We start from the raw sequence: 16,476 nt of genomic DNA on the forward strand, positions 1-16,476 counted from the left end.
GTCTTTTTATTTGCCATGGCCTGCGACATGTGTACATGATAGCCACCAATTCATGAGACATCAGGTTGCCTGATTCTTGATAAAAGGAATTCAACATGCCTGTCCAACGCCGTAGAATAACGAAAAATGCTGTTGCGCCTCACATGCTTGTATCCAAAAACCCCAGAGCCAGCAAAAATCAGATTGATTCTGAACGCCAATTCGCCAAGACGAGAAGAAGGGTATATGAAAGGATTAATCAACTAGGTCAAGGATGCTGACGCGTGGGATTCTTTTCTTTTTGGAAGTTTGAGTCTGTCTGCGTGCTGTGCTCAAGCTATCGGCAGTTGAGCCTTCGGCAGGATCTTGTTCAGGTGGAGATTGGTCGACTGACCAAAATCCATCGTGCAATATGATGTTTTCCAAATGCCCCGTAGCCTTGTGCTTCGAAATTGCGCTCGTCGCCTCCTTTGAAGGCTTCTTGGGGGATTTGGTTACGTCGTTCGTCTCATTATTTTCGCATGTTTTAACGCTCAATGGTAATGTATGTTCCGGCTCGAGTTCGGCCTTGGGGGTTGCTTGACTGCAAGATCGGGGTGATTTGACATCTTCGGAACGAGTCCGAACTTTTGTTGCTTGTGGTGCCTTCGTTGCGGGTTGACGCAACGAGCGAGTTGCGGTGTTTTCATGCTGACCCTCGTTGATTTTCGAGGACAGAGAAAGGCACTCGACGGCTTTTTCGATGTGTTCAACCTCGGCCTTTTCCTTATATTGCAACTTGGGGATCTTCTTTGATTTAGATACAGTCTTTTTAGACGGAGAAGGCAGCGCTGCCAGTGTTCTGACTGGAAAGTCCTCCACTAAAATCTCAGACTCACAGACGTGGGAGACCGAGTAGCTGATTTTGAGCCCCGCGCGCTTTGATGGTCGAGACGGAGAATAACCGGTGTTTATTTCCAGTGCGTCCGATTCTTCAATATCAACCCGGTCGGTCCCCACAGCTGTACGCCTTGATCTAAGGCAGGACTGATTCAACACGGGGTGTCGCTTGATATTAGTGGAAGGAGACAAGTTACACATTGAAGAGAATGAATCAAGGATATCATCGACCTCCCGAGAAACGTATTCCCTCGTCAAGGAGGATCTCTGGTGAATATACATGCTCGGAGAGGAGAAAGGGTCGTCTTCCTGGTCCAACATTGTTGGCGAAGAAGACCCAGAACCGGTAACAAGCCGGGAAAGAGGATTCTGGCTCGACGTAGCAGCTTTCAGCAAGTGCGCTTGCTTGGTTGTTGATAATTCGGAATTTTCTTTCGTGAGAGTGCCGTATTTCAAGATACTCCCCCGTTTCATTCCAGCGTCAATTGGTCCCTTTTTTTTAGGGCCTGTGCGTCGAGTACTGGTCTTTTTCTTCGCTGCAGCTTCTGCAGCTTTCGCGGCTTTTTCGGCCTGTTCCTTCTCCCAAATTTTTACGACTCCAGGAACACCTAATCTTGCGACAGTCTCGAACACCCAGACCTTTTCGAGGGAAAACGGATCAAATCGCTTTGTAACCCGAGATTTCGATGGTGTCGGAGGTGGCGATCCAGCCGCTAGCTCTGGGTCATCATCTTCCTCGCCTTCTTGCACACTAGCTTGGGATGGACTCGGTGGGTTTGGTTCTTCGGCGAGGAGATCCAGCCCAACAACATCTGCGGGTAGCATATCTAGTTGGATTTCTGGCACTGCATCAGTGCCAAAGATTGACCGGGTTCGATACACTTTTTGCAGACCAGGTGGGCAATCCGGAACAAATGAAAAACCAGGCGACACGCCGAGAACTGGTCTCTGGAGACGAAGTCTATACGAGACAAGAGGCTCGGCCAAAAGCTTAATTAATTTCCTTGCCCCCGATCGATAATTCCATTCAAAGTGGTCTGCAGCAAATGTTCGGATAGCCAGGGGGTCGATATCGTTATCCCAAGCCTGTGCGAGGCGATTTCTCAGGAGTGTCATTTCCTCATCGCTGGAAACTTTGGGCTGGGCGTAGTACTCGAGAATCTGCCGGTCTGGAAAAACGGCTGGAATTCGCACTGCTGGATGTTTCCTCGTAAAATAGCCGCTCTCGTTCTCCTCAAGTTCGTACTGGAGTCTTTCTCTCCACTCGTTCAATCCTGTATCCACGTCCGTTTGCGACGCAAGCTCCTGCAGAAGATCCTCGCCGAACCCAGCCTTGGAAATCTCTGCAGCAAGCTTACTGCCACATTTTGGAACACCAGATGGTAGATAGTCTCCTCCACTGAGCATAGCAAATAGGATCATTCCCGGTCGGTCAAGCGGTATGTTTGATGGGTGTCCATCCTGTCCCATTGAATAGCATGTAACATGAGTTGCAGAAGAGCTGCCGCTTCCACTCTCTTTTGAAAAATTCATAATAGTAAAAGACGACCCGAACATCAATGTATCGACATCGTTGCTCATGACAGCGTCTACAATGCCAGCCTGCTGTAACCGTGCACATTCAGCTTCTGCCTCGCCGGGTGCCTCATGCCACGGAAATCTGAACCGCTCGATGAGGTCCTTGGAGCGCTTGATAATCGGTGCACTGCCATAACTGCGGGTTGATACTGCTTTGCCTCTCTTGAAAGCAGGCTTTTGCCGTCCATCATAGACGAAAAGCGGGTGAACTGGCAATGCAAGCAATTTCAATAATCGATAAAATAGTGTGCGTAACTCTGGATTTCTTCCGCCTCGACCTGCTTGGACTTGAAACAGCCAGATCGAAATATCGACTGCAATGCGGATTGGCCTTGCTGTCCGTTCCAGGTGCGTCACTGCCAACTTAGCTAGAGAGATACGCTCTCCTGGGCCAATGGCATTTATGAGCCTTGAGAAAGTCAGCGTTTTGATCGCGAAATCTGGAGATACAAAGTTCTGCTTCTCATGCAATGGATAAACAGCATATTCACTTCGTTCTCATATGGATATATATGTTTCTAACCATGCCAAAAAAAAAAAGAACACAATCTCACTTACCCAGGAATACCCATCCCAGCGATAAGCAATAGGAAAATCACAAAGCAGTTAAAGGGCCCATGTGGAGTTAAAGATGTACGATATTGTATTGTTTTTTTTGCGGAGAGAGGAGGTTGTCAAGTAAATAAAGGCGGCCCGATGTAGATCCGTTGCCCACCAACGAGCTCCCCCAATGAACCATATGGGCAAGCTTATAGATCTTACTTTTCATTTTTGCCTTGAAATTGAATCCAATGGCGTTGCAATTCCAACCCATGCGTCGGTGAATTGAATATTTGTCGCCACGAACCCCACGACTACTGTTGCTCCCAGAAAGGAGAGACGCGCCCGAGCCCAATCAAGCATGGCGAGTGATACATCTTCAATGGGTGCCAGTAAACGCACATCAGCAACTCCTGGTCTGCGAAATAGCCAGATAACACGACCTGTCTCTCCTCATACACCACAGCCACGTTCGGGAAACCCCTCGTTTGCCAGCAGCACATCACCGAGCTCCTCCTTTCGAAGCGAAGACGATGCGATCATATTTGAGATAGGCGCACGATGGCTACGCGCAGGTTTTGAAGGAAGCAGTGCACCAATGTGTGTGGTTGGCTTTGGACCTGAAGACTCGCGGAGAGCGGGGGACTACCGAGGATGGATCGAAGGCAGCATCGGTGCTGCACGGCTACCGCAACCTGTCGACATGGAAGAGTGGACACAGGCATATGAACTGTGGCGGCTAGATTCTCGAGAGGTTGATCTGGGACTGGTCGAGGATAAGATCGAGCGCGCGATTCGGGAGACATACAACCAGTTCCTGTTGACAGATGCAGGCACATCTCGCCTGGTCCTTGTCCTGCCTTCTCTTATGCCGCATCCACTACTATCTTCATTACTGTCGACCCTATTTAGTCGCTGGCGCTTCCAGAGTGTCACTCTTCTGTCTGGTGCGACCATGTCGGCTACTGCTGCGGGATTGCGGTCAGCTTTGGTGGTTGACCTTGGCTGGGCCGAGGCCACGGCAACGGCGATCTACGAATACCGAGAGATGACTACGAAAAGAACGACACGGTCTATGAAGCATTTGATGCAAGAAATGGGGCTTCTCCTTACTGGGCTGGCTTCCGACGGGAACCATGATACGGAGACTGCGGATAAGATCTCTGTTGGATTTGCGTACTGTGAGGAAGTGGTCAGTCGGTTTGCCTGGTGCAAACCACAGACAGGAGAAGATACAAACTTGGATGAACCCGACCGGATATTGTCGATTCCTTCGCCCGCAAACCCCGAGGAAGAATACATGGACGTGCCGTTTTCGCGTCTAGCTGACCCTGTGGAGAAGGTTTTATTCGCACCAGGTGTCCCAGAACATGAATTCGACGACGAAGAAAAATCCCTGCCTTTGCTTGTCTATAATACCCTGCTATCACTGTTTCCTGACGCGCGAGGAACATGCATGTCCCGCATTGTCTTTGTGGGCGGGGGTTCGCGAATTCCTGGGCTGCGGCAGCGGGTTCTTAAAGAAGTCTCACTCTTGATTGATCGCCATGGATGGAGTCCAATTAGAGGCAAAGCACTCGAGCGACAGCGACAGAGACTGGAGGAACTGAGACTTTCAGCCCGAAAACCTTCTAACGAACCTGAAAGTCCTAAGAGCAATGGGGATGCACCATCTACTGATGACGAACCAGCCGACCCCTCCAAGGAAGTGCCTGAGATCGATTTTGTGGAACAAAAGCTCCGCCGACAAAACAAAGATATCCCAGTTCCTATCCAAGGAGTCTTGCGCGAAATTGAATCTCTTGGTCCATGGGCAGGTGCAAGTCTGACAACTAGTCTCAAGATCCGGGGAATGGTAGAGATTGAGCGAGAGAAATTCTTACAGCACGGACTCGCTGGAGCTACACGAGACGTCGACCATCCTGTTCCCGATCGTCGGTCGGGCTTAAAATCTGGTGATCGGTCGAGTTGGACACTTGCTGGCTGGGCATGAAAACTTTGTACATTTTTCAAAAACAATAGATACCCCATTGTATTTTCAAGTTCTCCAAATTTCCTACATGTTTCCTATTTTGGAGCTTCCCAAATAGGATAGCCGTCGGTTCGGCAATACCCCGGCTTTCGCGGGGAAGAGACTCCCCCGGATTGTCCCCAGCTTTTCTATTAAGAAATGCAACTGACAGTCAGAACAAAAATGAACGATTTTAGCCCTCCACCATTGCGAGCACCTACGGCATGTGTTGCGTGCAATAAAAAGAAGGTATGGCAAGTGAAATAACTTGGAACCGGAGACATACTGATCTCTTAATAGGTTCGGTGTATCTTCGGCGGAAATCCCGATATATGCATGAACTGCCAACGGCATCAATGGCCCTGTTTGTAAGAAAATTGATTTCTGACCTCTAAGTATATATACTAACTGCCGCGCAGTCGACGAGAGCGCAAGAGAAAAAGAGCCGATTCTAACGATGCTGACCGCAGCGTCAATGAGACCAAAACAGTTAGAAGACAGGTGAACTGGGATGAGACGAGCAGCTTTCGTCCGATCGGCTCAGCCAGAGCTCCAAGTACTAGCTCCGAGTATGATCAGGATCGGCATCAATGCCGCGACGCAAGTCAAGATAGAGCTGGTACTGGAGACATTTTTACACCAGACTCCAATCCATACTCGTCCGCTTCAACTTTGAGCTTTATGGCACGCTCCCGCTACTTTGATGATGCAGTGGCAATCAATGAAGAGCAGGCTAGATCCTATCCAGAAGGAGACGCAGATGGACCAACTGAAGATGACATCCAGCTGCTAAGACTGCAAGGTGCATTTGACCTCCCACCACGAGCTATCCGAGAAGGATTGATTAATACATTCATGGAACGATGCTCACCATGGATGCCAATAATCGAGCGGAGTTGGCTAGAAGAGAGCGGTTCTCAGAAGCCGTCAATACTACTTCTCCAGTCCATCTTTGTTGCTGCGAGCCGAGTCACATCTGCACCGGGTGTGACTGCGTATGCATCTTTGCATCAATTTTATCGCCGTGCGAAAGCCTTGTTCTGGTCTGGATACGAGAGAAATCCAGTGACTGTCGTCGCAGCAGTGTGCATTTTGCATTGGTATAACCCAGAAGGCCCTGAGCATGTGTCAACCAATACCAGTGGATTCTGGCGATATGTGGGAGTTGGGTTAGCTCATCAGATTGGATTGCATAAGGAGCCAACGAATAATAGGGATGCTTCCTTGAGGCGCAGGCTGTGGTGGACTCTATTTGTAAGTCAGGAATGTGCTTCTTCGCTAGTCTAGAAACGGACTGACATCAGACAGGCGAGGGATTGTTGTATTTCTGCAGGACAGGGCCGGCCACTAGCAGTGAACCTGGAGGATTGCGAGGTGGCACCACCCTGTCCTGAGGATTTCCATGATTCAAGCTCAAATGCTATTCTGTTTATCGCATATGTCGAGATCAGTTCGATTCTGGGTCATCTCACGGAGTACTGTCGCCGCAAGACCCTCACACGTCAGGTTCGACAGAACCTCGAGAATCGTTTATATCGATGGATACGCGGGCTTTCACCATCGCTGCGCTTGTTTTGCAGCCATAATACCTCAGAAGATGCAATATCACCGAAAAGAACATTGGCCCAATACAACTTTGAAGCACGTCAGCTTCATATCCCATACTTCACCTGCCTCGCAATAATGTGTCGACCTAACCCGGGAGAGTCTGCGTCATTAGGAGTGCTTTTAGCATCGTCCTTTGTGGCAGGGATATTTGAAGACTTCCTTGCTCGAGACGAGATCCAATTCCTAAGCCCAGTATTCACATTCCACCTTTTGGCTGCCGGAATCGGGCTTCTCTCATGCAATAACGTACCATCGCACCGGGAGGAGGCAGCAGTTAGCTTGGAATCCATCTACCTGGCCCTCGAGGAACTCGCAAAACGCTGGTCATCTGCAAAAGGCAGTCTAAGAGCATTGAAGAGCATTGCTGAAAAACAGCGGAGCGCATCAACAACAGATGAAATGCCGTCGATGGGGATGTCTAGAGAACACGAACTATTTTTTGAAGGATTTGGCCCAGATCTCTCCTGGGCTTGGCCATATTTCTTGGATCTCGGACAAACTGTGGGGCCTGATGGCAGCACAAATCGAGTTATGGTAGCCGGGACTCCAGAGGTGCTAGGAAATTGGCCCGAGTCCCGGGTACCGGATGGTTTATCCTCGGATGAGTACAGACCACTCACGACGATTTTGGACCGCAACGAGGGCCTCGCTATGGGAGATATTTCGCAAGATATTCCAGGTGATTTCTTTAATCAATACCAGGGAATGGGGGACTGGCTGTTCAAGGATTTGGAATGGAATGGCGAGATTGCCTAGTAAATTTATTGACTATATACCCATATACCCGAACTCTTGGATTTTATAAAAACCTTTATAGAGAATATGACAACTGGTAAATATGTAGATTCTCGTGAATATATCTTTTGATTTCGGCCCTCGGTGAATTTCGGCGACATAGAACTGGGGATATGAAAATGCGGGGGATCTACAAACATGCATCGCATCGTACACAAGATGGTAAACCGGCTTTACACAGGATATCAATTTTAACACACTCTTCGTACAGTTGACATCATGCCGGAAATTCCATCTTTCCCCAATCTCTCCCTTGAGAGACATGGGAATGTATTCGTTTTGACCATGCAGAAACCCCCGGAGAACCGGTTGAACTCATTGTATTGCCGGGAGATGATCCGGGCCTATCGCACCGTAGAAAGAATTCTAGGACCGGACTCAGAAGGGGCAGTAATCACGCGAGGCAATGATGCCAAATTCTGGTGCACTGTACATTGAAGTCCTCGAAACATAGCAACAGTGGAAGAACTAACAGAATACCCCAGGGACTCGAGCTGGATGAATCAGACCACAACCCATTTGCCAATACAGATGGGTTCTATCCAGTGAGAACAGCTCTCGACCCGGGTTTGAGCAAAGACGCTATGAGAGACCACACTAACAACCAAAATCCAGCTTATTCACACGATCCTGGACTTTTCATTCCCAACAATCGCTCTATTAACTGGGCACACCTTTGGCGGTGCCTGTCCACTCGCACTGGCACACGACTACCGAGTTATGAACTCCCGTCGTGGTTTTATATCCATGCCCCCTGTGAACCTAGGTCTGCACTTTGATGGAATCGGCTCGCTGCCTCGTCTCAAGCTGCGTCCGCAGGTCGCGCGTAAGATGCTGCTTGAGGCTCATAAGTGGACTGGACCTGAAGCACTACAGGATGGCATTGTGGATGCAGTTGCAGAGCCAGAGGAGATGCTGAATGTTGCTTTGGAATTGGGGGCGAAGTGGGCGCCTAAAGCGAAGATGGGGTAGGTTTTGGTCTGTCCAATTCGTTCTGACAGGAAGGATGTTTGCTAATCCTGGAAAGGGTGTATGCTTTGCTTCGTCAGGAACTTTGGGGGGATGCTATTAAGAAGTTTCAGCGTATTAGTTATGTTCATAGCCGGGTGACTTCGGCGCCTGCTAAGGTCAAGATTTGATACGGATATTGAGATCAAGTGCGTGTACATATATGTAAATATCTAGTTATTGAAAGGAGAACCTTGAAACTTGACATTTTCACTATTCAATTTGACTTTATAGCCTAGCTTTCTCCATGCTCCATACTTGTACCTCAGGTAATTCTCGATAGTTAAGCGGAAAGAACTGCGGTCCCAATATCTTCTTCTGCACCTTTCCCGTCCCCGACTTGGGCAATTCAGCTTGAACCACACGGAGGATAGTCGGCATCTTATACCCAGCCATTCTATCCCGCAGATCTTCCCGCAGCTCGGCGATTGTGAGGCTCTTACGTGTCGTGTTTTGATCTTGTTTGAGACTGACAGTAGCAGCAACTCGTTGACCAAACTCCTCATCTTCAACGCCCACAACCATGACCTCTGAAACATAGTCGAGCCCCAGGATCTCACGCTCAATATCTAATGCGGAGATCTTGTAGCCACCTGACTTGATGATGTCGATTGAGGCACGGCCTAGAATAAAATAATATTTTCCTTCGCGGCGGGCAATATCTCCCGTTTTAAAGTATCCCTCGGCGTCGTGGGCATCCGCCGTTGCCTTTTCGTCGAAGAGGTACCTGTTGAGAATATGTAAGAAGATGGAAAGCCATGACTCCTCGAAAGGGCATTCGACTTGCTTGGAAAACATATAAGGGCACTTTACTAATATCTGACCTTCATCAGTAAGCTTGAGTGAGATCGCCTCAGCAACACAGCCAACACTGTTTTGCGGCGTTCCATCGGAATCAAGTTCAGTTTTGATGACTGCACCAAACTCCGTTGCACCATATCGGGTGAGAATTGGCGTGTTCCTGATTCTGTGCCAGAACTCTTGTACAGGCCCTGGAAGTGCCGAAGTACCACATAGCATTGCTCTAATTTGACGCGCACCAGCGATATACTGGTCCCTTATCTCTGGAGCTTGGTGTGCAATGTTCTCTTCATAATAACGCATCATACGCATGTATATAGTGGGAACTCCAGAGAAAAAGGTAAGACCTCCTTGTCTCCAGCGCTCCCACGTCCACGCTGTATCGAAGCTGCCACTGCGGAACTCGATACACGCACCAGCTGCGAGGAACGGGAGGAAAGTCAAACCCACACCAGAGGCATGATGCACTGGAAGGACATGGAGGACTGTGTCTTTGTCTGTGATTTGATAGTAGGCTGCGTCGGCCTCCCCATTCCCAGAGATATAACTGCGACGCTGCACCGCGCCCTTGGGGGGCCCTGTCGTGCCGGAAGTGAAGATCACCAGTGCTGCCGCGTTCATGTCTGGAACCGGGCCAGAGGAGATGGTCGCTTCATCTGAGGGAAGAAGCGTGGGGCGGAAATAAGATGCAATTGGGGATATACATGGGATGTGCACGCCTTTGCTTTCTCTCATATACCTGAGTACGGACTGGGCGTTGTTTTCGCTGGTTGTGCTAGCTACCAGAGCTACACATTGCGCTTTCAATAAGAAATACGAGGCTTCTTCTGCTGGCAATGCGGCAGCTGCTGCTTATCAGCTATGCATCTTCTTCTAGAATATTAAGCTTACCCATAGGTACAACTGCTGCACCGATTCCGAGGATTGCGATGAAGCCGACAGCGTATTCATAGCCCCCCAGTGCAAGCAACCCAATGTATACCTCTTTATCCGCAATCAAATCACGTCGAGCTCCATTGCTGAGCGATCCTTCTAAAGCCTTGCAAAAGGCTAGAACATCCGAAACAAGATGATGGTATGTCTTTTCCACACCGGCAACCAAGTCCCGAATCACAATGGGCGAGGGCCTACGTTGCGCATAACGCAATAGTCTGTGGAAAAAGGGAAGATTTGGCAACACATTGTCTCCCACATGTGGAGGTATGAATAGAGTGCGGTCTCCCATTTTGCTTGAACGTTGGAAAATGTTGCCTCCACTGCTGAGCTGGGATAGTTGACCGTCTTGGAAGGTTACCCCGGCCATTGCATTCGAATATACACACTGCGGCAACACATCATTCCTCTGAACTTACCAGCCAATAACTGATTGCTATACTCTGTCTGTTCGGCTACTTGCTACTTCCGCGGTTTACATTTACCCTGTGGGGTATAAGTGCCGGCAATCGGTACTCGGTGATTTTGGAAATACTACATATGGGTTTAGCCAAGACAAGTTGATACGGCTATTTGGTCTATGAATAAATTCGAGGGTATAGAACTGTAATTGAGATTGAGATACAGAACTTCAAGAATTTAAGGATTCAAAATGCCTGACTTCACGGATAATCTCCGCCCAGGCCAACCGGATGGGCCAACGACACTAGCCCGGGAGCGTCAACAATCCAACATCGCCACTGAAGAGCTAGGGAAGCATTTGCTGGCTTCAGATGGATTTTTGGAACGGCAAGCTCGGATCCTGCCTATCATCCAAAAAGAGCCACTTTTCTCCAAGGACCAGCAACAAAATCTCTCCAGACCGGAAAGGTTCAAGCTGGGAGTTGCACGCGCAAAACTATTACGCCGAATGAGAGACGCGCACAAATGGAGTTACCTCGAATATCAAATGGCTGAATACCTGGTCGACGACGTGTCGCCTTACTTCCTGCACATGGAGATGTTCATCACGACCATCCGCGAACAGGCAAACGAGGAACAGAGGGCGTACTGGCTGCCCCTGACCGAGTCTTGGAAGATTATTGGTGCATATGCACAGACAGAACTGGGCCACGGGAGCAATGTCCGTGGCTTAGAGCTTGAGGCGCGTTGGGATGGCCGGACTAAGGAGTTCATACTGCATAGCCCGACCCTTACGGCGAGCAAATGGTGGAACGGTAGCTTGGGCCGTTTGGCCAACCACACTATTGTAGTTGCGCAATTGCTTCTCCCGGACCCTAGCTCACCGGGTCAATACGTTTCGCATGGTCCTCATCCGTTCATTGTGCAAGTGCGGGATATGAAAACACATCAACCGTTGGACGGAATTGTTGTTGGAGATATTGGTCCGAAATATGGCTATATCACTATGGACAATGCGTATATGCTGTTTAACCAGTTCAGGTTCGTCCCTCATTTATATCTTGCGAGTATATTCGCTAATGATATGTTAGAATCCCACACTCTGCTATGCTATCACGATACTCAAATGTCGACCCTAACACAGGGGTTTATACTAAGCCAGAACAGCCAGCTCTGATCTATGGATCACTGACATATGTGCGGGCGAATATGGTCCACCGCGCGAGACTCGTTCTCGCACGGGCAGTCACCATTGCAGTGCGGTATAGCAGCGTGCGACGCCAGTTCCAAGACCGGGACGGCGACAAGAAGGGACCGGAGATGTCTGTTTTGGACTATCCAACGGTCCAAATTCGGATCCTGCCTCTCCTTGCTACGACCTTTGCACTTCACTACACAGGTCTTGCCATGCAGGCAGTCTATCAAAACGCACGACAGGATATTGAGAAGGGGAATTTCAATTCTTTGGCTCACATGCACAGCATGTCTTCCGGATTGAAGAGTTTGTGCACTATCCTCGCTGCGGATGGCATTGAGACATGTCGACGTGCCATGGGCGGCCATGGGTTTGGTGGCGGGAGTGGCTTAATCCAGATCAACAGCGATTACCTCTCCAAGCCCACTGTTGAGGGTGATAATTGGATGATTACGCAGCAGGTGGCGGCGTATTTGATCAAAAAGATGACTGCTGCTGCTAAGTCGCCTGATACTGCCGGTATTGATGAGACCGAGGATAAATTCAAAGAGTTTATTCGCAACAAGCGCCGCTCAGGATCAGAACAGCAGACATACAATATCTTAAACAGTGATTTGGACATTGTTAAGAGCTTCGAGCGTCGAGCTACTGCTATGGTAATTTCTACAAAATTCATACAACCGAACAGCTTGGAACTAATAGTCTGCAGGCATACGACGCATACGAACAGAGAGTCATCAAAAAACAGAACTGGAACAGCCTTCTCATCCAGCTTCACAAACTAAGTCGAGGTAAGCCAAATCTTGAAACGAGATATCATTATATACTAATTCAAGACAAAAACACCAGCCCAGTCCGAGTCGATCATTGTCACGACCTTCTTTGGGGCCCTCTCCAATGACAAAACCCTCTCAACACCTATCAAAACCGTCCTATGGGACTGTTTCCGGCTGTTCGCATTATACAGCATGGAGAACGAAAGCTTCGAATGTAAGCCAACAACGACAAACCCGCCATTCAATTTCCCACAAACTAATAAATATGCCAGTCTTCCGCTCCACTGCCGTCGCCCAAGCAGATCTGAATAACCTAGCCAGTCGAGTCCAAGACCTAATGGCGCGTATCCGGCCACATGCTGTGAAGCTGGTTGACTCATGGATGATCCCTGATTACTTATTGGACAGGTGAGTTGTTATCAAGTCGCTTTCACATGGTTTACACAGTAATAAGGATGCTGACTTGATTATAGTGCACTGGGTCGACATGATGGCCGTGTTTATGAGGATCTATTTAATCGTGCTCATCGGTTGAATCCGCTGAACCGGATTACTTTTAACCCAAATTATTGGGAAGATGAGATTGTCAAGGGGAGTGGGGATAACGGGGGTAGTATTTTGTCGAAGTTGTAGATGTCTTTGTCTGCTACACAAGTCGTGTTGGAGACCATTGAGCGAATAGTTTGTATGCATAGATAGACCCAATGTTTTATTAAGTCTGTTTCAGTATCGTACTGTATAGCTATTGAATTGACCATAGGTCGCTCTAGTTCATACAGATCGGGGCAATAAATTTGAAAATAAGCGCTGCGCGCAACCAAAGGTTCGCGCATAGATGATTATTAGTTCGATGCAAGTATTTAACGCACTGCACTGTAGAATTATAAACTCTAGATAGTGCCAAACTGGTAGGTAGCCCAGTTAACAGATGGCCCATCATCAGGACCAAAGACCTGGTAGGGAACACGACCCCACTCAGGGTTATTGATACCATCGATCCAGTCCTCGGTCTCGATAACGAAGCATCCGTACTTGTTAACGTGGGTAGCACCGGCGTCACCACCATCGGCCTTGTTGCGCTTCGCCTGCGACTGCTTGGTGGGAATGAAGCCGTTCTGCCCGCTGCAGGTGTAGATCTGGAGTGCGGCTTGGTTGGTTGCGACATCGAGGCTGATACCGGTGACGCTGGACGAGGCGCTCAAGGCCGTGACCATCGAGTCCGGCGCGTATGTTGAGGGTCGGTCAATGAGGAAGCATGTGTCATAGCCAGCACACCCGGCGCCGCAAAGGCCGGTAGTTTTCTTGATGTCCTTGCCAATGGTTTTGGGGCTGGTGAAGTCCAGAGCTCCTTGGTAGGTGTTTTCAACGTCGTGGATGGTACCGTTCGGGATCAAGATGCTGTCTCCTCCGATGAAACGCTTGGAGAGGGGAAGCTGCAAGGTATCCTCCAGCACGGTGGATTCTTTGAACGCGTTCAGGTTCCAGTACAGGTGATTGGCCAGCATGATGGGGGTCTTCTTTGTAAGAGAGAGAGCCACCAGCTTTGTGGTCAACTGAGGAAGTCCCTTAGGGTTGGCTGAAGACTTCTCAGTAGACACGCTGAAAGTAGCATGAGTAATGACATCTCCGGGGAACTTCTCAAAACCTTCATCGAGCAAAGAGAAAGTAATCGAGGAATCGCTGTGCGAAGTGACTGTCCAGTTGCGCATATCATATCCGGTGAAGCCACCGTGAAGAGTGTCTGCGCCATCGTTCTCATTCTCAGGAACGTGGTAGTCCTTATCATCAATGGTGAAGGTACCGTTCTTGATACGGTTGGCATAGCGACCGACAACCGCGCCGAAGAAGGTGCGGTTGGTTTGACTATCATGCAAATATTCTTTGGGGTCATCGTAACCAACGATCACATCTTGGACGTTGCCGTTGCGATCTGGAACCAGCAAGGAGGTGAGGCGCGCGCCATACGGAACCAGCTTGGCAGTGATGTTCTCCGCCTTGATCGTATAGGTCTTGAAGTGATCGGCATTTACGCCAGCAGGAGAAGCGGAGGGCGCAGCATTGGCCAGGGCAGGCAGCCCATATAGGGCGGCAGTCACATAAGACTTAAGATGCATTTTGATACCCAGGAGAGTTGTAACTGAAAGAAACAAGATACAGAAGAAGAGGAGAAAACGGGGGGTGATCCGGGTAGGGCAGATTAATGAACGGAGCCTACCGAGGGGTACAGGCATTATATGAGAAGCTCCGTTCAGATCGCAATAAACATTTCCCAATTTGCGCTAACCTCCCTCCGCATGGCTTTGACGCTAGGGGGCGGGGGTATGGACGGAAACCGGGGTAAAGGTACTGGTAAGACCAGGATTTATCCGAATGCAGGTGGTATGACTGAGATGCAGGTTAACTATTGGACTGTTGGCCAAAGCAGGTAGTAGATTATGAGAGGAGAAGATCCGAGCCCCTATTCGAGGGATGTAACTTAAGAAACGGGGCTCCAGTCAAGCTCAAGAGGCGTTCTGCCACTGACGGCACGGAACAAATGTTACTTTTGAGTCCGACTGGCAAAACTCCGGTGGAGTAGCTTCGGAGTTCGGTTCTTTGTTGATTATCTGCCGAGAGCTACCGCCTTTGAGTCAGCATTCTCTTTCCAATTTGGGTTAGTTCCTTCGGAGGTTCCTGGAAAGGTTCCATCCTCCCATTTGTCCAACTCTACCCCGTAGGACTACCTACATTACATACATTACATGTCAAGACAAAGAAAAACAATTCGCTACTCAATGAGGCCCAAATACCGCTTCATCCGATCATACACATAGAAACTTGTTGCCACCATAGGAGCCATTTTCACATAGCCAATGGTCAGCCCAACATAAAAACCTCTCACTCCCCTCTCCAAAAAGATACGTTGGGCTGTCTCCAAAATGCCTGATCGGGCACCAACCACACTTCCGACTTGCATTCGCCGTCGAATGATATCAATCGGGTAAGAAATTGTTTGAGCGACTATGCCAGCGACTGCTCCACAGGAAAGCTGCGCAACTGCTGTCAGTCGAGTGGAAGATTGCGCTTCTAGAGTATAGGGCGCAAGGATAGGCGAGCGAAGCCAATCTCTAAGTAAATCGTGGGTGAGGAATGACGTGCCAGCATACGGAAGTATACCTAACATGGTCGGGGCGATTCCACGATAGAGATTTGACAAGCTCCCGCTACCTCCTCCTTCGAAGTAAATTTTCCGAGAAATACCCAGCCAGGAGGAGGGATTCTTTTGTACTGTTTCAAAGGCAAGGCGTGTACGGATCAACTCAAGAGGATATGTGACCAAAGTAGAGGTTGCACCGGCCATACTTCCGCACAAAAATCGACGCCATGGTGCTTCTTTCTCGGGAGATGTGATCATTGCCGCTCGGAATTGTTCATATGCGAGAAAGTTGATACCGGCATACGGGAAGACACGGACTAAGCTTGCTGAATGGCCTTTGAAAAGCCCAGATATACCATATGACGTTCGAATTGCCCTGGCAGCCTTGATTAACCCATTCCAGTGGGTTGAATACTGCACAAAATGAGAATGGGAAGTTTGAAAAAGGATCCTGATCCTTTCCAATGGGGCGACAATAGTTTTGGCCTACATTACTTAGCATCAGCAATCTAGGTACTGTTTGTAGCTTAGGTGGTAAGGCTCACAGCGCAGCCCGCGACGCCTCCGGCTAGGCCATTTCGTAAAACAAAGTCTAAATTTCGACTTTCTTTGTTTGGTTTTTGCAATTGATAAATGTGATGACTGCCTTCTATCTGCGTTGACGTTTTTTTCGCGATTGAGGGACTAATGCCCGTGTCCCTCATTTCCCTGAGAAGAATCGGCAGAGGCTCAGAATGACGTGAACTGAAGAAGCAAATCAAAGTCAGAATCAGCATATGGAAAGAAAAGTATATAGAATTACACTGAAAACGCACCTCGGCAGTCATCAGACACA

The 16,476-nt window shown here is 48.9% G+C and overlaps 8 protein-coding genes across 8 annotated transcripts; 4 read left to right on the forward strand and 4 right to left on the reverse strand.

The window, feature by feature from the left end:
• Positions 1–234: 234 nt before the first annotated feature.
• Positions 235–3,008, reverse strand: N7479_008669 (crossover junction endodeoxyribonuclease; the record flags this gene model as incomplete). Its single annotated transcript, XM_057256362.1, has 2 exons — positions 235–2,845; positions 2,995–3,008. 2 exons carry the CDS (start codon positions 3,006–3,008, stop codon positions 235–237), a joined length of 2,625 nt encoding a protein of 874 aa, XP_057103820.1.
• A 329-nt stretch (positions 3,009–3,337) lies between these two features.
• N7479_008670 (putative actin-related protein RO7) lies at positions 3,338–4,969 on the forward strand (the record flags this gene model as incomplete). The annotated part of the gene is made up of 1 exon (XM_057256363.1): positions 3,338–4,969. One exon carries the CDS (start codon positions 3,338–3,340, stop codon positions 4,967–4,969), a length of 1,632 nt encoding a protein of 543 aa, XP_057103821.1.
• A 201-nt stretch (positions 4,970–5,170) lies between these two features.
• On the forward strand, positions 5,171–7,351 carry N7479_008671 (uncharacterized protein; the record flags this gene model as incomplete). The annotated part of the gene is made up of 4 exons (XM_057256364.1): positions 5,171–5,236; positions 5,288–5,355; positions 5,407–6,241; positions 6,296–7,351. 4 exons carry the CDS (start codon positions 5,171–5,173, stop codon positions 7,349–7,351), a joined length of 2,025 nt encoding a protein of 674 aa, XP_057103822.1.
• A 258-nt stretch (positions 7,352–7,609) lies between these two features.
• N7479_008672 (enoyl-CoA hydratase/isomerase family protein) lies at positions 7,610–8,529 on the forward strand (the record flags this gene model as incomplete). Its single annotated transcript, XM_057256365.1, has 4 exons — positions 7,610–7,819; positions 7,876–7,935; positions 8,006–8,358; positions 8,418–8,529. The coding sequence occupies 4 exons, from the start codon at positions 7,610–7,612 to the stop codon at positions 8,527–8,529; spliced, it is 735 nt and encodes a 244-aa protein (XP_057103823.1).
• Positions 8,530–8,626: 97 nt separating this feature from the next.
• On the reverse strand, positions 8,627–10,424 carry N7479_008673 (uncharacterized protein; the record flags this gene model as incomplete). Its single annotated transcript, XM_057256366.1, has 2 exons — positions 8,627–10,044; positions 10,091–10,424. 2 exons carry the CDS (start codon positions 10,422–10,424, stop codon positions 8,627–8,629), a joined length of 1,752 nt encoding a protein of 583 aa, XP_057103824.1.
• A 360-nt stretch (positions 10,425–10,784) lies between these two features.
• N7479_008674 (uncharacterized protein) lies at positions 10,785–13,138 on the forward strand (the record flags this gene model as incomplete). Its single annotated transcript, XM_057256367.1, has 6 exons — positions 10,785–11,575; positions 11,626–12,385; positions 12,439–12,520; positions 12,579–12,719; positions 12,778–12,913; positions 12,979–13,138. The coding sequence occupies 6 exons, from the start codon at positions 10,785–10,787 to the stop codon at positions 13,136–13,138; spliced, it is 2,070 nt and encodes a 689-aa protein (XP_057103825.1).
• A 257-nt stretch (positions 13,139–13,395) lies between these two features.
• N7479_008675 (aldose epimerase family protein) lies at positions 13,396–14,619 on the reverse strand (the record flags this gene model as incomplete). The annotated part of the gene is made up of 1 exon (XM_057256368.1): positions 13,396–14,619. The coding sequence occupies one exon, from the start codon at positions 14,617–14,619 to the stop codon at positions 13,396–13,398; it is 1,224 nt and encodes a 407-aa protein (XP_057103826.1).
• Positions 14,620–15,272: 653 nt separating this feature from the next.
• On the reverse strand, positions 15,273–16,417 carry N7479_008676 (uncharacterized protein; the record flags this gene model as incomplete). Its single annotated transcript, XM_057256369.1, has 2 exons — positions 15,273–16,127; positions 16,187–16,417. 2 exons carry the CDS (start codon positions 16,415–16,417, stop codon positions 15,273–15,275), a joined length of 1,086 nt encoding a protein of 361 aa, XP_057103827.1.
• Positions 16,418–16,476: the final 59 nt, after the last annotated feature.

Source organism: Penicillium vulpinum (genome assembly GCF_028829585.1).
Source record: "Penicillium vulpinum strain IBT 29486 chromosome Unknown utg000004l_segment0_segment0, whole genome shotgun sequence".
Taxonomy (NCBI): domain Eukaryota; kingdom Fungi; phylum Ascomycota; class Eurotiomycetes; order Eurotiales; family Aspergillaceae; genus Penicillium; species Penicillium vulpinum.